The 21,366-nt window shown below is 38.5% G+C and overlaps 1 protein-coding gene across 2 annotated transcripts in view; it reads left to right on the top strand.

Moving 5' to 3' along the window:
* insyn2ab (inhibitory synaptic factor 2Ab) overlaps nucleotides 1–10,995 on the top strand; it is a 28,588-nt gene extending 17,593 nt beyond the window's left edge. The window contains exons 4-5 of one of the 2 annotated variants that reach the window (XR_015712973.1): nucleotides 9,978–10,392; nucleotides 10,505–10,995. Coding sequence is in view for 1 of the 2 variants with exons in the window: in XM_087802220.1 (XP_087658346.1) it covers nucleotides 9,978–10,161 (184 nt within the window). In the remaining variant the exon portion in view is untranslated. Of the gene's footprint in view, nucleotides 1–9,977 lie in introns of both variants that reach the window. The other variant, XM_087802220.1, reaches the window with a different exon arrangement.
* Nucleotides 10,996–21,366: the final 10,371 nt, after the last annotated feature.

Genomic DNA, 21,366 nt, shown 5'->3' with positions numbered 1-21,366 from the left:
AATGTTTTCTCCATTACAAGCCTTTTTATGCATTTCTATATTATCTTCCTGGGTCTCCGGCAGATGCTCAATACGATGCACTAAGTGAACAAGTTTTGCCCGAAGTTCCACAAGTGAGGGAACAATGGTGCATGAGATTGATCGAAGCAGCGGGAGCAGTAATGATTCCACCCTATTGCTGAGTTGTGACACAAAAAAAAAGGAGCGGAGCTGGAAGGCAGATGTCTATCGTTTATACACTCGCGATGAAGTCTGTCTTGAGACCAAAGTAATAAGATCAAGCGTACAAGAAACCAAAATGAACCTCCTAAGGCGCGAGGCTGGTGTTTCCTTGATATGAGTAGCTCCATCATCTGGTTGTGAGTGGAAGAAGAGCTGTCACTTCTCGTCATTAAAATCTGTTAGTTGTGATCCTTGTGAGGACACAAACCGAGGCTGAAAAATCCAAACGATACAAGATGTGTTTTCTGATTGGAAATACTGGGACTTCAGGCAAACGTGTGACCCAAGTCTGCTCTCTCACTCGGTTTCAAAATAAACCTTGAAATCTGAGGGGAGCAGTCGTACAATTTCCATGGTTAGAAATTGACAGACGGTTCTGAAGTCGATTTTTGAAGTTGTTAGGTTTGATACTTTTACCCAGGTGGCTTGTTATGCCACTCACAGGCAGGGATTGTAACTCAAGGGTTTCCATCCACACCAGGGATTGAAAAAAGGATCCCACCTCGCTGACTTCAGCAAGTCCTCCTGCTCTTAAAATATCATTTTTTCTTCAACAAAAACGAGCTGCACTTTTGCTCTTCTCTTCACAATAGGAAATGAACAATGTTCTTTTTTTTCTTTTATACATGAATGCGCTTTTTTTTTTTTTTTTTTCAATGGGCTTTCCAGGATGGCACATCAAATATTCAGCAAGAATTCACATCTGTGACAGCAGGCAACTTGGCTTGAAAGGATTTTATTGCCAGAAATCCTTCTGTGTAAATCTGTTTTGCGTGCCGTCTGACACTGTTTGATAACCAGCAGAGCAAGTGGCGAAACAAACACATTAGACCGAGTGTGGCACACAAAATATGGTCTTTCCTTGTTGTTGCGACTTTGCTGAGTGAGAGAAGGATTCAAGATGGTTAAGTCCTTCGTACATTTTAGAATCAAAACCTTTTCTGCTGAAGGATTAGTTTTACTGCCTCTTTGTATAAAAAAAAAAAATCCTTGTCAAATGAAAACAAATATTTTTCTACATAAGCAATAACACACACCAGAGACTGAACATCATTAAGGATGATTTTTTATAAGAAGGTTGAGCCACAATTAATGAAGATGACTCGTGCTAATAAAGTAGATTATGAGTTCTTCGGAGATCCTATCATTAAAGCATTATTTATCAGGCTGGTCCGACTGCTGTTTAACAGTCAGTGAGCAGGAATGCAGTTGGCAAGCACTGCCAGGACCCAAAAAAAAATACCTCGAGGTTTCCAATAAATTCTGTTTAGTATTTTCCGCACAAACATTTAAAGAGTGGACGGCGGGTTACGAGGATTGTTGCAACAGTTTTTGTTGTTGTTTATCCCTTCGCTTAATCGCAGTTGTCAAATTAACTTCATCATCACTCGTGGTTTAAGACCATCTTTTCTCGGGGTCTCTCGCATCACAACAAGCCATTTGAAACCGCTGATGGGACAGAAATGACTCTCTAATGCAGAAACTATTTATGAATCTTATTAGCGTCTCCTTTGTTACCACGGATACTTAATCACGATCTGTGCTCGTTTGGATAATGGATCACTTGAAAGTGTTCACTGTTAAGCAAATTCACTTTATTTATTGAAAACTTTGTGGACAGAATGAGGTCAGAAGATTCTAGATAACAATATTGGCTGTAAAAAGCGATGAAAATATTATTATATACACATTATTAAGAAATGTGTATAAGATTGAACAAAAATAAGTCATTACAGAAGGGTTAAATATTCCAATGTAATTCATTTAATGAACATCTTTTAATCAAAAATGTAATAAATGAAAGTTCAAAAGAGAAAAAATATTATTAATAATATTTTAGATTCTGATTGATCACATAAACACATCTTCTCTTTGATTAATAGTCTGCTTTTTCGACTATTGATGTTGTTTATTTGAATGATTCATAAAATGATCATCGTCCGTAGGGTAGGTGATTTTGAGATCTTTTTCCTGTTACAAAGTTATTTTATTTAGAAAAGGCTTAGTCAGGTTTGGAGACCTTAGAGTTGACTTATAAATGACGCTCAGATCGCTTTGTTTTTAAATCAATTGTATCGTAAGCATGGACTCATATATGATGCACCAGTTTCCAGTTCCCAGTCTCTGTTCTAAATATTCGGCCCCGGGTCTAAGTCTCATTTGGTCTTTCATCTCTTTTAATTCCTTTTAATTCAAACAAATCACAACAGAGTTAATATCAAGTTGAAATAACACTTTATAGGTGATGAGAAAAACAGGTTCCAGTGATTAAAAATGAGTGACAGTGGTGAAGAAAACCTCCTTTTAAAACTTAAAGGCAGAAACCTTGAGCAGAACCGAACTCTGTGTTTTTGCTGTGCCCATCATTAGTTCAGTTCCTAAATGTTCCTTTTATTTGTCTACTTTGTAGAAAATATTTTAGTCTTAGCTCAGCAATTCTGATCCTTTTGTTGCCCATGATATAGCATTTTTGTGAAAAAGATTCTGGTGGTGAAGGCAGTGTTGGACCGGACCAGTGCCAAAGGTCAGGCAGTACAACTCAGTCATACTATTCAGGCCTTATTCCCTCACTGATATTATTACTTACCGCTTATTGTGTGAGAAAAAAAATACAGTACAGATGACTTTGTGCATGGTACTGATCTTTGAAGGAGTCAATGGTAACCCGACCTTGAGCGAAGCAACTCATTCTAGTTAGTGTTTGCTGGAACGCTTTGAAAGGGACCAAACAGCTCTGTGCCTTAAGAAAGAATTCAGAAAAACTTGCAAGCTCTGTCTTCTTCTTTCTAACTTTAACAAGTTAAATGTGTGATCTGATGTATATTCTTTGTTTAAGTAAAGATAGCTTACCTGTCATACACCAACTTTGATCTCTTTACATCACTGTTTGATTGTCTGTCCTTTGTTTGGTTTATCAATTCTTTTAGGGGGATTTACCAAAGCAGTAGTCTATGCCCCAATTACAGCAGTTGCCATTCAAACCTCACCTAAATCTTCCTAATGAACAAAAAAAAGAAGCAAAATAGAGGTAGTTTCCATTTTACTAAGGGTTGAAAACATTATTTAGTTTTGGTTCTGGTTCATTCCGAGAGAGACGGACTGTGGAGAACACATGGAGCTCGTGGAAACGCACTCATTGATTTTAAGAAAAACTGGCAAAGACGTAATGAATACGGATCCAGTGGAATTCAGGGGTCAGTGGTCAAGCATCAGTGTGCCAGTGCGGGACCACTGTCTCGTAAACGTCTGATTGAGGATGAGACATCTGAGACTCGGACTTGTAGCCAGAAATCAACTGCGATATGTTCAACCAAAATTTCCAATGGGACTGGTTATTTATACTGTCCTATTTACAGAATTCCAAATTGTGCAGGGACCAGAACAGAAATATAATCTCTCAATCTGGTGCATAGTCTGTGCACTGGACTCCAGCCAGCCTTGCACCCTCTACATTGATATGTGTTACATGATAGTTCTGTCGTTCCACACTAATGTGACCAGTGAGATGTAAAAACATGTAATTTATTTATCTTTTAGAATTGAATATGTTTCTTTTTATTGCAGATAGAAAATATATTTGATATTTGATAGCTGCTTTGACATCAGGATCTTGAAGGTGAGGATGTGGATGGTATGATCTGTGGTTAAAGTGATAGTTCACCTAAAATTCAAACTCCACTCATTTTCTACTCGCCCTCAAGTCGACTAATGGTTTGGATTATTTTCATAGTAATCTGTTCCTCTAAAAAGGAACAGATTACTCTTGAGAGTAGAGTAGAGTTATAGACAAAAATGTTTGTTCATTTTAATGTAGCGACTGGAGCTCAGTTGTCTTCATCTTCGTCCAAAAAGACACTTAAAAACATTCAAATACCTCCATAATCCTCGTCTGTAACCACCATCTTGTATTGAAGCCTTGAATTTAGGAATTGTTCCGAAAAAAACTAAATATGTCTGTATTTGAAGCTTGTTTTTAGCGGAAGATACTCGGCCAACAGGGTAAATCTCGCACATATGCATTGACGCTTGCAATATGTTTTAACGAGGAAAGACGCCAAGAAGGAGCTGAGAGACCTGAAGCTTCCTCTACAAACGCACTTAAAATAAAGACTACGTTTTTCTCAACTATTGTTGTGGCTTCAATACAAGACAAAGACTGGTAGTGACTGAAGCTCAGGTATCTTCATCTTCATCTTTGTCCAAAAAGACACCTCCATACTGCTCGACTGTAAAGTCCAACTTGTATTGAAGCCTTGACATGAGGAATTGTACCGAAAAAAATGAAACGTATCTATATATAAGGCTTATTAGCAGCAGCAGCTACGCCATAAGCATTAATATATTCTAGCACATGTGCACTGACACTTGCAATGTGTCTGGATAATGATATACTTGTGAGAGATTAGAAGCTTCCCCTACAGATAAACTTAAAATATAACCATTTTTTTCGACAATTCATAATCAGTCAGGGATTCAATTCAAGATGGACGTTACAGACGAGCAGTATGGAGGTAATTGGATGTTTTTAAGTGTCTTTTTGGACGAAGATGAAGACGAAGACAACTAAGCTCCAGTCGCTACATTAAAATGAACAAACATTTTTACCTATTACTCCAAAAAGGAACAGATTGCTTTGAAAATAATCCCAACCCTTAGTTGACATGAGGTTGAGTAGAAAATGAGTGCATTTTTAGGTGAACTATCACTTTAAGGCTGGTTGTATCTACTTCCAAAGTCTCTGAAATATTTTAGGTATAGAAATTAACTTTCAAATCAACAGCTTCTTGTGGACAAACCTGCAGTCAGCAGCACTGATCGACATCCGTGGCATCGTGCTCTGTGATTAAACAGCACATTATATTGGCATTTCAAAATGGCCAGCCTAAGGCAAACCTGTGTAATAAACTCTCACCAGAATCATGTGAGGCTACACCTGTGAGGTGAATACATTATCTTACGAGAGAAGAAACGGTTTCTTACACAGATCTGTGAACCATTTTTAGAGAAATAAGTAGGACGCATTAAAAAAAAAAAGGTGCCCCGTGGCTCAGCTCTTCTCTTCTGTGTGTTCTTGTGAATATTCAATCATTTCCACTTCTCTAACATTGTGGTTTTATTTGGAATCAGAGGGCAATTGTGTTTTTGTGAAGTGGTCTCTATTAAGCCCAAAGTGAGGAGTATTTTGGGGGAAGGTTAATGATGTTCGTTGTGAACAAACAGGCTAAAACGATCTGTTTTTTCTGTGTCCTCGTGAAGAACTCTGCCAGTCCCTCGCTCACTTCGCTAACCGTCGCTTCTTTGGGGGATTTCGGTTTCTATTCATGTGAAAGGCTTTTAATAACACAGAGAGGCAAGTTAATGAAAAGTGCTGCGATCAAAGTATTAGAGGCTTTGTTTCGTACCCTGCTGTGTATGATCAAAACTGAGAAGTGAAATCAAAGTATATAATCTAGTGTTTCTGATTTGGCTCTTTTCTCAGGGAAGACGGTTCAATCACAGACGACTGCAGTGCCGTATGATGAGACACGGTCGTCTCATTAGCGCTCGCGTATCACGCCGAGTTGCCACGGCGAACACTTGTCAAGCCCGCCTGTACGTGCCGTTATTGTCTAGATTAATGCAATTGAGTTTCTGCTTTGTGTTTGAGAATCACAAATCCATGTAATAGACAACGTCAATGCTTCCTGTATTTGATTTAGAGCGAAGGGCGTAAACCTGAAGTGGGATTCTGCATGAACTGTTACCTCTGAGCGAGAGGAAAATACGTTCTTCTCTCTCTGGTGATTTATGTCTTCATATCCGTCTGATGTAGGGACAGAAAGTACTTTTCTCGTCAAAGTTGAGTCACGGATAATTTATGGCAGAAAAGAAAGGTAAATAAAAACTGTCTTGTAAAGGTTGACAGTAATATTTGCCCACGCACACACACCTTCAGAAGTCAAACTGATGATTTAATGGGAAGGACTCTGGTGATGAGTCAGAGAAAGACAAATGTTTTCCTTCACTTGAGTCTCACCGAAGCTTTCTTACTACAACAGGAGAGCAGCTAAGTAAGTGCTGGAGTAGCACTGTGTCCTGATACAAGCAGTATTACAGAGAAATATCCCTTGTGGAAGCCTGAGAAGACTTTGGAATTATGATTAACTGCCTATAGTGATTTAGGTTGTAGAAGAGTGGTTCACCCGTGGGTTTTATTTTTGGCTCCAACTTTTAATCCTTTTTGTTTTGCTAATTTTCTTTCCCCTTCATTCTTATCAAAGTGATTAAAAATGGTGAAGTCCATGCAACTATTCCATCATCTTTTCCACTTTAAATCTCTATTTTAAAACGTTAGATAATTGGGGTTCTGGGTCGCGAGGACCAATTGAGTGAATTATATATATATATATATATATATATATATATATATATATATATATATATATATATATATATTTTAACATGGTGGCCCTTATTTGGAGCAAAAACCCACAACAAAATGGAGTACAGTTTGTGATATTTTAAAGGGCAACTAATGTCAGAAACCCCAATTTCCTGACTCTACATGTTTCAAATTTTGAAGTCTTCCTCTCCAAGATGCAGTAAGTCCCTCATCATGACCAAGTTTGGAAGTTATTAATTTATGAAGTTCTCCCCCGTCTCAAATCTGGGCGAATGAGAGGTTATGAGAGCGGAGTCCATTATGATGTAATAATGGCTTCACTCCTCCTTCATCAAGCTATAATCAAGCCTAGCTTTGTTTATTCAATGAGTCCCTTGCAGGTGGAAATGTCCAGGATTGATGTTGCGTGGTTACAAACCTTGATGTTTGATTAAAGTGTTTTCAGTGGGCGGGGCTTAAGCACATTTTCGTAACGTAAATATTTCAATGAAAAGAGAGTTTTGTACAAACAGACACATACTGATGAGTACAATAGATGTCCAACATATATTTGAGACACTTTTAATTCAACACATTAGTTTCCCTTTAAGAAAAAAATGTTTTTAAGATGGTTGTGTTGAGGTTTTCAAAAGGTGCTCATCAAACCGCAGAACATTTTTGATCCATTTCTTCACGGGTTCAGTGAATAAGAACATGAAGATAAAGAGTAGGATAATGATGATGTACATTTTCACTCATTTATCAAACCAGCTCAGTCTAACTGCGATCATAGCAGCCGATATTCACACTGCGATGCTTGCGAGATGAATCATCATTCTGGTGGGATGACCCGGAAAACTTCCACCTGATTTAATAAGTCCTCGCACACAGACGATCATTAATATTTAGTCGGCTTAAAGGCCCCTCCCTCGAGGATCCTGTTCCAGCGCCGCCCTCGCCTGCCCTCGCCGTCCAAACTGCTTCTCCACAGTAATTACATTTAAGTGATTAATTACTTTAAATCACTGAGGCTATCTGTTGTACCTTTGTGTCGAGTAAACATGATTTGTATAGAACGTGAATCGTCCATTCAACACTGAATAATGATGAAAGAAAAAATCATCCGAAGGTAAAATGTAACACAAACAAACCGACAAGCTCTCCATTAAAAGCAGGGCTTTGCTCTTAACTGACACTTATCTTACAACCGAGGACACTTCATTATGTCACTTCAGTGTTTCTGTCAGCAAAATAATTACGCTGCCTATCAGTGCCATTACGTTATCGGACAGAGAGGGCGATGCCTAATTGTATTTTTCTGTCCGCCTGCTGACAAGGTCCACATGTTCGACCTTTTCTCTCCCATTTAGAAGCTCTAATTCAACGTTAATCCTCTCGCTTTAAAGTATATTACCACTGCGATTGCAAATACCGACAATATGTTGCCGTACGAATAGCTAAGCTGCAATGTATCCGACCTCTGATTCGGCAATATGTCATCATCTTTTATGTGTACCGGAACAAAAAATCATCAGGAGATTGAAAGATGAGTCTAATAGTGCGTTTATGCCGGAACACGACGACTTAATCTTGATCTGTTGGCTCGCACACATTTTCATTTGGATGAGATTAAGATCCACATTTCTGTGAGTGTCTGGGGGATTTAATCGGAAACAGTTTTCTTGTTCTGGAACAAAACCAGACGATGACCAGTGAGGAATTACACTGATACATGTGCAAGTCTGATGTCAGCTGTAACCCATATTCTGGCTTTGTGTTGAATACACAGAGGATTTATTCAGGGGAAGCCCTTTCACTGCACGCTAAAAGAACTGAGCAGTTGCGCCAAGAAGGCCTTGGGAAGCTCTGGAATATGGATGTGAGCCTGGAGATGCAACAGTCCTTCAAAAAAATCTCCATGAATTAGAGGTTGCTGTGAAAAGATTTTTGGTTTTCAATTTTGTTTTCTTGGTCACTGTCATTGATCTGCAGCCTTGAGTGCTGACTTGAACGTTTTGTGTCAAAGTGTCAAGTGACAGATGAGCACCAAACTGAGAACTTCTTTTTATCCAAGTTGAAAAAAAGATCATCATTTTTTGAAGTAACTGAAGGTTAAATGAAGTATTTTTGTGGTAATTTACAAAATGAGTTGTATTCCTATCACTTAAACTAAGTTTATTTTAATGTATTTCTTTACAATGGCACAACCTTTTTTATGGCTTTATGATTATTAAGCTATTGCAATTAATTATAAATGCAACTTTTTCCTTGTAGAACTGTGTATTTTATTAACATTAACAAACATTTGATTCCTTGATTTCTATCATTGCACTTAAATGTTTTCCAGATATTTGGAAAACTGACTCTAAAGTCACACTTAGAAGTATGTCTGTTCAGATTAACTTTATCAGGAAAAAAAATGCACAAAAATGTATAAATTCTTCTTCTTTGAAGTATGCATTAAATGATTATTGAGCCTGGCCTGGCTGAACACACAAAGTTCCTGTTTTCTGCTTTCAGATAGATTTAATGTAATGTTAGTAATAGCCAAGTCAACTCCTGTTGGCCATCACACGATGTATATTAAATTGTGGTAACACTTTTAGAATGGGGAACATATATTAAATATTACTTTAATGTTACTTATTGATATGTGTATAACTCATGTATTAACCATCATAAAATACTAACTCACACATTGTCAATTGTGATTATAATGTACCCTAAAAAAGACAAACTACAAATACTCTACAAGTATTCACACCATCCTAATTGCCATACATATTAAAAAATTACAAATACTTTAATTAGGATGCTATTAATACTAATATATTTTCTGTAGAAATTATTATTAATAACGGTTTATAAGTGGATAATTCGCTGTTAATACGCGTGTGACTGAATAGCTAATATGTGTTCCCCATTCTAAAGTGTTACCAAACTGGTTGTAGGATTGATCAAGATAAATTTTTCAGGAGTTCTCATATAACAGATTCAGGACCCTGACCCGCTTTGATACTTAAATAAGTGATACTTTATTTGATGAATAAAAAATGTGACGTAAAGTGAATACATTTGGGTTTTCATGGCCGTGAATCTGAGTAAAGCACTTTGTGAAACGGCCACTGTATGTGGGTCACAAGTACAAGCTTTCATACACAGGTGATGGCAGGAAGTAAAACATCTATTTTTCATCACAACTATGACAAATCTGGTTTCGCACTGCCACCTTGAATTCCGTCCTTATGATACTGAATTTCCCCACCTCAGCCCAGAACCACTTGACGTCAGCATTTCGTCAGTTTTTTCAGCTTCTAGCTTTAAAATATTCATTGTATTTGTATTAAACTTGGATTATACTGTATCTAAAATGTGTGTCACTTTCTCTCTGCAGTGTTGAATTGGACTTTAAACTCCAGGAGGACAAACTCCAGCCGCTGATCAAGAGACTTTGCCCACTAGACAGCCAGCAATGTCCGGCCTTGCCTTACTCCAACGAGGTCTTCACGTCCACGCCCAAACGTAAATCAAAGGCTGAGTCCAAAAAACATGCACGTTGGAAACTGTGGTTCCTATGAACACAAATCTTCTGAAGCCTTTTCTTTGGGGCGGTGCTTCATTATACGCCGCAAATCCAATGACGGAATAATCACAGCAAATCGCCAACGCAACGAAGAATGGATAAATAACAGCCAAACCTTTTGGATCAAAGCTGGGACAGAAAAGACGAGAACATTTAAAAAAAATCTAAAATTACTTTTTACTGGCATGTTTGCTGGAAGAGGACCCACAAAAAGCTGCCATTATAGGTGAGATTTGGATTCGGTGAAGCAGTATTTCATGGTTAGCTTCAACGTCTAACACATCTCAAGAAAATATTTAAATACACAGTTCTGCCTTTTCTGTTTCTGTTCCTCTCAGATCATTTTAGTGAGGAGGCGCCAGGCAGACGGCCATTAATGTGAGACGCAGTAACCTGTGAATGCATTGGCTCCACCTCCGGCAAAGCACAATTTTTCCGCGTCAAGAGAAAGACATGTGATAGACTGGCATTCTGCTGCAGCATTTTAATGACCATGTCGTGTCGTGACACGTTTGCTTGCCTGTATTGATAACACTGTTTTTTCCCATTCAGCATAATGTTTACTGTTGGAAACATCTTGAATATTTGAGTTCCTTAAAAAGAAAGTGCTTATCACAAGTTTTTTTTATGAAGACGATTATGGTTGTTTCTTCCATATTCCCCCCCGTCACTGTGTGTCAATGCTAAGCTTACGAATACTTTGACCGTATTTAATTTCCAAAATCACGACAGAAGTGTGCAGCTCGCACACGTGGAAGGGCTATTGAACACTATGAGGTAACGTAGCAACCTTATAGCGGATAATACATGTGACCACCAGCTCTGTAAAGGACTTGTTTATACGAAGCAAGAAACTAGTGATCGGTTGGTGAGACTTCATGAAACAGCTGTGCAGTAAACCCACTGTATAAACATATCTGAGCTGTAGCTTTAACTTGAAATTGAAAAACAAAGCAATTATTAGCCAAACTAACTTATTAATGGTGAACACAGAACTGCACCCTCCCATGATGCATCCTTGCACAATAGCGAATGCTGTTCGGTTGCGACGATAGTTGTATCGTAAGTGACACAAATCCATCAATAAATATGTCAATCATATTTAAATAAACCACAACCATTTTCTCTGCGATCAGAAAAAAATGAATGAAAATATTAATTTAAACTGGATTAACTGTGTTGTAAATGAGTTTGAATGTTTATATTTAACACAAATACTTTTGCTGCACCTTCATTTGAAATTGCAGCTGAGTTTGATATAACGGCTGACGCCAAGTGCCGTCTACGACTCCGTAGAGTGCACTTGAAGCGATCAAATACGAATCATTTTGATCGTTGCATCATAAAAACAGATCTAAGTCCTTATAAACGTGTGTTAAGAATCTAGCGATTTCGCTATTGGGCGGAGATGCATCATGGGAAGTAGCAGTTCTGTGTGCACCATTAATAAAGTTAGCTTGGATAATAACTGCCTTCCCCCAAGTTCTGTAGACAGATTTGAGCGAAAACTGCTGTCAAGTTAAGTTATCTAGTTATGACAGCGTGGTGAAGGACGACAGGCCTTGCATTTTGCCTACAGCCAGTGCCTGCTGGCGCCCCGGTACTGAGTGACCCACAGACCGGTAAGAGGCCGTGGCTTGCTAGTTGGGGACCACTGATCTAGTAGCCTTTCAAGATGAAGATACTGTATCATGATACACTTCACCACATTGCTGTATCATGAGGCCTCATCAACCCATCACGACAAAAAACTCTGTCTAAGGCGTTAAACACATGCGGCGATAATGGGTTAAATTGCATCTAGTGTTTGAACATGAATAAAAAAAAGTTGTTCAATGTCAAGAAGATGCTCAATGATAGTATTCAGGTCATCAATCCAAATCAAGCTCTGTACGTATGGGAAGTGCAATTTAGCTCATATGTGCAATATGATGCATTTTCTACCGTTTCTACATCACATTAAAAGATTTTAACTAAAGTCGTGCTGCTTCCGTGATTGCATCAGTCATTTTGGGGGGTTCCTCGTACATATTTATGTAGTCTTTAGATGGACTATTAACTTGGATCCCCACGTTTCTCCAGATTAGTCAAATGTGTTTCTCACTTTTCTAAGTGGGCAGCCAGGCACAATAACAGACTCACTGTATGGGGTTGGTGGTTTTGTAAGTCCTCCAGGGCTTAAACACAGACGTTATAAATCTGGCAGAGATCAAGACAGGAAATGGAGTTGCCAAAAGTGTGCAAAAATGGATCCACAGCGAGAAGATCCATCAAGAGGAATGTAGCCTCTCATGTGTGACAGAACCACTCCAAGATAGTGAAACAATGGAATTCACTTCATGGTTTCTTTTTTAAATGTTTCAAGAAAATGTTGCACAGTCAGACCGCCAAAGATGTTTTACAATACAGCGCCCACACAGTTAAATGCCAGGAGCAACAGTCATGATAATCTTGCAATCTTAAAGTGCAATTTGCTATAAAATAGGCTACAAGGTTGAGGACCTTTGCAACACCATATTCCCTTGAAAGTTGGCTCATGGAGGTTTTTCTTTTAATGCCTTCAGGAAAGTGAATCTTACGGGTCTCTACAACAGACTGTCTGCAATGATTGAGGCTTAAGCCACCACAGTGGCACCGCAGTTGTCGGGGTCACTTTGTGTCACTCTTGTTATCAGTAGGTCTCACTCTGACTCGGGTGGCTATAACAGCTGCCCACACTGTAAATCCCTGTTGGAATAGTTAAGTCCCATGTTTGCACTTCTTCTTTGTGTTGAAGAAACAGAGAGGAAGCGTGATAAATTGAGGGATTTCTATCTCCAATATTAAGGTACGTGTAGGGTAGGTAGTAGGTCTAGGTAGTAGTGCTCACTGTTGGTATAGAATTGGTGTAGATTTTACAATCATTAATGGGAGTTTATGGGATTGTGTTGCCTGGTCGGCTTGTAGCGTCAGCAGGCTAACAAGGGAACACAAGCAGTGGAGGATTTGGCACTGGTGATCGTTTTACCGATATATGTTATATGTTTAGGGGGTGAAGCAGCATACAGATCAAATCTGAAGGCCGGTGCGCTGCTGCATCGGAAGCAGGGCCACACTCACCAGATGATACCGTATGAGTAGTGTGATGTGCGGGGAGATAGAGGAAAAAGGTGAAACACAGAATGGCGAAGAGGTTAAATAGAAGTGGGTGAGAGTGATGCGGGGAGTGAAATTGTTAAAAAAAAAAAAAGTTTATTTGAGAGCTGAGGTGTATAAAAAAAACAGGTGAGCGAGACAAGAGAAGTGGGTGAGAGATGGGTCGGGGAGATAAGCAAAATGAAAAGAAATGAGCGAGGCAGTGATGAAAATGACAACAAACTTTGGAGAGGGAGGAGGGGATGGATCAGGACTCTCCTAGAACCATGAAACTAATACGAAGGATAAGACAAATACAGCAGAAAAGGGCAACACTCGGGAAACAAACAAATAAATGGATTGTATCCGGGCATGGATAAGAACATTAGCAAGATGGACACCCCGATTGCCTTCTTCTCCGGCCTGGAGAAAATGAAAAAAAAAGAAAAAAAGAAAGCTTGTCCACTCCCTTTTGTCGGACTCTGCCAAAGAACTGCTTGACCCGGGCCAGCTATGACAAAGAGCTGTCCAGTTTTATAAAGAACTTTAAAGAATAAGTGTGTTTGTGTGCACCATCTAACCATGGCAAAACTACACACAATTGAGAGTAGGCCAGATGGAAAGACACCACAAATGGAAAGCCTCAACCTGGAATTCTACAAAACACTCTGGGATATCTTTTGAAATTAATCCCTGGTCATTGTTTGCAAGAGTCTGGACTCCCTTTCCTCTGTCCCGCACGAGGGCAGCCATCGCCCTCCTGCCTAAGAATGGAAAAGGACTGACATCTCCTGTACACACACTATACAATCCCCTCAAAAAGCTCCAGCAACAGGGCGAGATAAAGTCATCCTCACGGACCAGAACTACTGTTTACCTGGCAGATTGATGATAGAGAAAATCTGCCTCATTTGGGATTATTTGGTCTCCTAGTCATTAGGAACCAACATTGAATTGATCACGCTGAATCTAGGAAAGACATTTGACCGCCTTGATCATGCTACCTCTGGAATGTCATGTGGGTTCAGCCAGGTGCTCATCGTCAAAATCCAAGTACTGTACAGTGATGTCGAGATTGTTATAAAACTAAATGGCAGCATGTGTGCTCCTTTTAGGGCCCATAGAGATGTTCAGAACATTGGTGCTGTTTAGGTAATGCTCTATGCACTCTCCCTGGAGTCTCTTCTTCACAACATGCACTTCACAGTCTGCTTCTACCTGGTTTAAGTGAAAAATGTGGTTTCATCTTGTACTTACAATGTTGTTTTATTAAAAGATAAGCAGGATTTAATCCCGCCCCCTCCCAGAGATCTTCTGGATCATGACGGTTGCTATGGTGAAATGAGAAAAGGTGAGTTTGTGAAATGAGATGTGAAGATCCCCCAGTACTACCCCTCATCCCACTTGTGGTTTGCTTGTAAGGATCCAGGCCAGAATCATACCATTTTTACAGGGGTAATTTTCATCCGGAGCCACAGTCAGTCTTGTTTCACCTGGCCATTAGGACTGTCACTTTTAGGTTGCAATTTGTACAAAAGTGCATGACTTGGTGTGGAGAGATGTGATGACTGTGTTCTGAACCGTGTTAACAATTTTGTACTAGACAAAGCTCTGTTTTTCACAGAGCCTTTAAATAATAGAGCAAGGTTTGTCCTCGGCTCCAGCACATTCGTATTGATGTGGCAGCTGGCCAATGATTAGACAATGTGACTCAAGCAACTAGTTGATGCACCAGGACCACTGCTTATGGAAGTGCAGAACTTTATTTGGGATCCAGTCAACCAGGCATCGCAACAAGAAACTGAAGGCATGAGTGGATTCTACTTCGCCAAAACCTAAAAGGTGAGCATAGCGGACCGAAACAGACCCTTTTCTCTGAACTTTTCTTGAGCCCTGAGATCCCAGACAGCAGCCCACTCCTGAACACAACGGACTTTGAGAAGTTCATAATTTTCCACATGAGCAGCAGTGCCAGAGAGTCGTGGAAGTGATGGGAGAAGCAACTCTAAAGAAAGTTCTATAAGCGATATAAGATATTCTCCCACTGTCTATATTGATGCACACATTCTGTTTCAGGTTTAGATCTTTTCAACCATATATGTGGTTTCAAAGCAAGGCAGAAGGATAAAAGTCCAAACTTCTTCTCCAGATTCAAGATCTAAAATACGACAAGGTAAAGTTATCTATTATTTTTCTCTGAAAACTCAAATGTACATACATGTATTTCCTGCCTTTTTATATATTTAGACGTGTGACTTTTTCAGTCAGACCTGTTAACGTTGATTCCTCTCTGTAGGTGAAGTGATCTTAGTTGGCCAGTTTTTCGAAAGTAATCTGATCCAATTCATCTTAACGAACTGGATCAAATCTTGGAAATAGCTTGATCAAAATGGAGTGATGGATTCTGAAATTGGATTGGATCCTGTAATACAATCTGAGTTTTAATTTGGATCAAACCTTTAGTTCGTGTTGTTCAAACTTTTGGGGGGATCTAGATAACTTGGATTTTAAATAAAGGTGGATTTCAGAAAGGAAACCTTTAAATTGGTCAAGTAATAAATAGTATTTCCTCTTTTGTGAATACTTGTATTTATATTTGCATTTGATTTGATTAACTGTTACAATGATAAGGCAGACATATGCTACTAATAACAAACAAAAACTATATATACACTATTTCTGTCCTCTGTTACTGTATATTAGTTTTTCAATAGAATCCCCAAAGATTATCCAGGCTGAACTGGCCCACAGTGATTTGCACGGATGTCACGCTTCTGATCTGTAATCTGCAGAGTGTTGAAATGCATCATGGTCAAGGGTGTTTCATGCATCCATGAAGAGATTGATTCAAACCTGAATATTTATGTGGATCAGGAGAAAATGCCTCGATCACACAGCAGTGTTTCAGTTCAGCACATAACCTATATAAACTCTCAGGTAACTGTTGGCACAATATAGCTGAATAAAATGCATGAAAATAGGTTCCACAGTTATCAGTGTCTGCTGGAGTCATTCTGCCTCTTACTTACATGAATTGTGAGTCCGTCATTTTCCTACCCCGGGCGTTGGACAGTCAAGAACATGACACATTACAAAGCAGCATTACAAGTGGAGTGAAATCTAACAACCACCAGAAGCATGTTCAACCCACTGCAGACAGATTTACTGGCGTTTATTTAATGCTGCAGCTGCTTGTCTGAGTCTTTCAACAAAGTCAGCGGCTTAATAATAGAACAAGATATCCACAGAAAGATGAGATTTTCTTCCTGCAGTCTCTCTCTTACCGGGAGACGAAGACACATTCCGAGGGCTGTGAAATAAAGGCTTGTTTTGAAGGTACTCCTTTGCCGTTGTCTTGCCGATCTTGTCAAGCAGGATTGGAAAGTGACCTACAAGACCACATGTGTATTTGTTTGTTTTTTGTATATTATGTTATTGTACTTTACTTCTATTTTTTATTGTATTTCCATTCTATATTCTGTGTGAACAAAATACAAATTGACTTAAAAGCTCAGGAAAATGATGTGCATGTTATCATATATTGTCAGGTTTGCAATTTTAATCAAAGAATAGAAAATCAGATCTGGTTGATGGTCAAACATTTTACATGTAGTAGAGTTTTTTTGTGTTATTTTATATGCTTTTCTTTTACAGCGTACATTATGAACGCGCATGGTGTTCGGTGTCCTGATTGGCTAATGGAGTGCAGATTGCATTCTGCTAGCCAGGTTTACATAAACAACTATCCAAAACTATGTTATGCACTTGGAAAAAACACCTGCACCAAGGCCTTGAGAGGAAAAAGACGTTGCAACGGAGCAACGCCAGGACAAAGAGGCACCTTCAGAGGAACTGTGAAAAACGTGTGAGTTACTGGTAATTATTTCTTATGTGTTATACCTTGTAGATTGATTATTAAAATTAAATTTGTTAAAAATGTTTGTGTTTGAAAACATGTTATGATCTTGGTTTCATTTACTAATATTGTACTTCATTTTTTTTTTTTAAATCTGCGAAACTTTGAACTTAGAGAGTGTTTAAATAACAGAGAACTGTGAGAAAATGTTAATGCCTGTCTGAGAAAAGTGTACTAAGGTGTCTGGTTAGGGATTTTACGGCCTTTTAACATGTATAATAATTGTAATAGATTTTGTCTATTGCGGATTATTTATAAAATGTATTCCCCGTGATAAACAAGGGACCACTGTATGCAAGTTAGGAAGTAGAATAAAACAAAGTTTACATGTATGTCTGAATCCTTTCTGAAGCACAGAGCTGTTAGTTCGCTGTTGTATCTTCATCCCAGATTCACAAGCTATTAGTTATTTCACTCCAAAGGTTTCCACCAAAAATACTTAAATTTGATAAACATACTTTATCTTAGGACTTTTCAAATGTATATACTTGGTGAATCCAGCTGTTTCTAGATCGGATGAAGAGCCTAAATTGCTGTTAGTCATGAGATAATAACAAACAATTCAAGTGAGGAAAACCTATGAAAAGCAAATAACTAAGGCAAAAATAGCAAATTTTGATGGGTTAACTTGGGAAGAAGGGCGTTAAAATGTGGAATGTTAGGAATGCCATGTTCCTGAAATAAATGTTAAAGATCATCAACATCAAAACAGAAAATGTATAAATAAATAGTGATTGAAATTTATCCCTCTGGAGATCTCCTTCGGAAAATTAGGTTTCCAGTTTACAGCAGACAACAGGTAGAAAAGGGTTCAGAAGTTTCATAAACACAAGTAAACAAACAAAAACAAAGTTCAAAGAGATAACAAAGTTCATATGTCACTCATATTTACATTTTTCCCAATTTATTTTCAAATTACGACTCTTCTAGCATTCCAAACTCAAATTGTCCATGCATTAATACAAGAAACTATAAATATCATTTTTAAAATCCTATTGTAAAGAAAGACTCAATACATTCAATTTTTCGTCAACGAAAAGTGTGAATATTTAAAAATTAATCATTATCTGACAGAAATCACACTATTGGGGGGAAATGTAATAAGATGAAGTCTGCGTCAATTGAGGCACATTTTAAAAATAGAAAAAGCTCAAGTGAATGCAGCAAAAAATCGTGGAATGACTCGGACAACTCTGCCGGTGATCCATCTCTTGATGACAAATGTGTTTATTGGAAATGTTTTTAAAAAAAAAAAGAAACCCATGAAAGTTAAAAACAAAACAAAAAGCTTTTCCAGACCGTTTTGTCTCTGTTGGTTTTATCAGTACAAATGGGAGAGCTGGATGAAACGCACTGATGAAAAAAGGAGATGTCTAGAATCCAGAGTGTGCGCTCCGGTGACTTCCTGATGAATTTTACTGCCTTGTCTGCTACTCCTAAAGGGCTTACAACTTCATTAACTTGGCAAGTCACAACTCTGAGTCGATGAGAGGTGCAGGATGACAGCACGGCTTCCAGTTATATTGACACACGCAGGCTGAAAATGCGTTAAAGGAAATCTATGATCTGGAATACAAGTGAAATTTGCTAGTTTTTTCCGTGTAGGAAGTGGCCTTCACCAGAAGATTTCTCAGGGTGTTTTGGGAACGATTAGATTTTCATTAGTAGACGTCTCGCTGGAATTATCTGATCATGAAGCTGCACTGTTAAATCTGTCAGACCATCTCACATTATTAGTCTCTTAATCATGTGGGTAAAAGCATGACTGACAGGTATGAATCTCTTGAGGAACGTAGATCAAGAATGACCGATGCGGCTTGATGGTTAACCTTATCAAGCCCCTGTCCTCTTTCTCGTACCGAAGGAGTATACAAGGTTGAAACCCATTGGTTTTGGTGGACCTTTATACCCCGTTGCTCTACTCTGACAGACCTCGCTTAAAAGTAAATCATTTATATTTGTAAAGCACCTTGCACAGACCAGGGTTACAAGGCGCTTGAACAACAAAACAATATACAGTTAAAAATACATACAATTTTTAAAACTTAAAAAGGTAAAGACAACACAGAAAAAAAATCGAGCAGAACTAAGATAATCAAGATAAAGCCTGCATAAAAAAATAGGTCTTAAGATGTTTTATTGAAGGACTCAGTAGACTCCATCAAACACAGAGTGAGAAGATCGTTCCAAAGTTCAGGATTGGGAAACCATCAGTAGATTCTGATCCACAGACCTAATAACTAAGTGCTGGGGTGTTGGTTTGGATCAGATCACTGATGTAAGGTCTGACCATGAATAGCTCTACAAGTAAAAAAACAGAATTTTAAAATCGATCCTGAAAGAAACTTGCAGCAAATGCAATATTTTAAGGATCGGAGAAATGTGAGCTCTTCTACTAGAGCGAGTCAGAATTCTCGCTGCAGAGTTTTGTATTAACTGCAGGCGAGACAGCTCTTTCTGGTTAAGATATGAGAAAAAAACGGTTACAATAGTAAAGACACAAATTCATGGATTACAAGCTCAAGATTGTGCTGTGACATCATTTTTCTAAATTTTGAGAATTTTCTCATTTGAAGGAAACAGTTTCTGGTCAGTTTTCTGCAGTGTTGTACTAGAGACATGTCTTTGTCAAATACAACACCCAGGTTTCTCAGGCTCAGTTTTACAGACTGATCTAAGACACACAAGTAGTGACTCAACCCTGGAATTTTTATAATCAGGGTTTCCAGAGTTTTATTTTTTTCCACATTTAGCTGCAAAGTGTTTTCACTTAGCCATTGTTTGAGCTCTAGCAAGCAATTGACTAAGCAGTTCCGCCTCTGGGGCTCAGTTGGATTATAAGAGCAGTAAAGCTGATAGATAAAGCTGCACCATATGCATTTCTCCATGTGTTTTCCATGGTGAGGGCTTGTACGATGTGCAAAAAAAATCCAAACTAGTGTCTTCTTCAGCACATAATATTTCTCATTAAGTCTGTCTACCTTGCATTTTATGCTAGTAAGTGCCCTTGGTGGGCGTTGGTCACTAAAAATGGTATTGATAGTCCAAGAGAAAAAATGACTTCTTCTGCCACATGGCTAAACAGGAAAAAAACATGCGATAGATAATTTGTATCTGTTTCTATCCAATATTTGAGATCATTTCAAAATAAGCTGACACATTTTTTTTGTTGACACTCTGTATATGGGTTGGATCTTATGTATATTAAGGTCCAAAGAGTCTAAAAAAAAGCTAAAAGCTAAAACCATTGCCTAAAACATGAATCTTCAAGCCATTGACGACAGAGGGTGAAAACAAAACCATTATGATTGACTAAGGATTTCAAGTGGTAATTACTTTTGATGTTCATGAATCATGAGGCAGTTTAAATCATTTAATTCATTATTAAATTATCGAATAATCGAACCAAGTTATCTTCTACCCAACCTTCACTCTCCTCATCAACACCCACCATCAGCTTGACTGTCCATTACTCATGCATGTTTTCAGCACACATATTTTAAAACCTTTTGTTTCCATCCCCTCAAAGTGTCAAAAGTGAAAGTTCTGCTCCTCATCAAGAAGTTGCAGGGAGACGTGACGGGAGAGCAACTATTATTCCAGAGCTCAGCATCACATTAACAAAAGGCTAATTGATGTTTCTGACATCAAAAGCTTCGGTGTTAATTAGCTACATTTTTAGGAGCTTTATGTGTCGAGAACGTCTGTGAGCCTGGCATGCAAGTCTTCAGGTTCATCCTAATGCGCTCTTCACTAAAACCTTTAATTAGGACGAGGGCTGAAGACTTAAATTAGGTCCAGAAATCTGCGTCTGAAATGTTGAATTTCAGACACAGCTGATGCTCAGTGAGCAGGAGTTGGCTCTTTGAGAACTGTACATTTTGGTGTCAAAATCCATCTGGTTCCCCTCAGGCAACACCGGTTGAGCCCAAAATGTTTTAAATTTTTTAATATCCTTCTCAAAGCGGGAGCTATTCGACATCACATTCCTGCCCGAATGATGAAATTGTCTTCAGGCGCCAACCAGGTCCCGGATCACTAGTGGAAAAATTCCAGTTCAATCCAAACATCTGCCGTTTGGTTGAAATAGTCAGTTTGGATATTTTCATGATTTAGAGTGTGTAGCTCTTGTTAGTAGTAGTAGTAGGATTCCGTTAGCATGATGGTTGT

The sequence above is a fragment of the Callionymus lyra genome, chromosome 11 (assembly GCF_982586985.1).
Source record: "Callionymus lyra chromosome 11, fCalLyr1.hap1.1, whole genome shotgun sequence".
Taxonomy (NCBI): Eukaryota; Metazoa; Chordata; class Actinopteri; order Syngnathiformes; family Callionymidae; genus Callionymus; species Callionymus lyra.
Note: the sequence above shows the minus strand (reverse complement) of the source record. Positions and strands in the feature narration are given on the sequence as shown.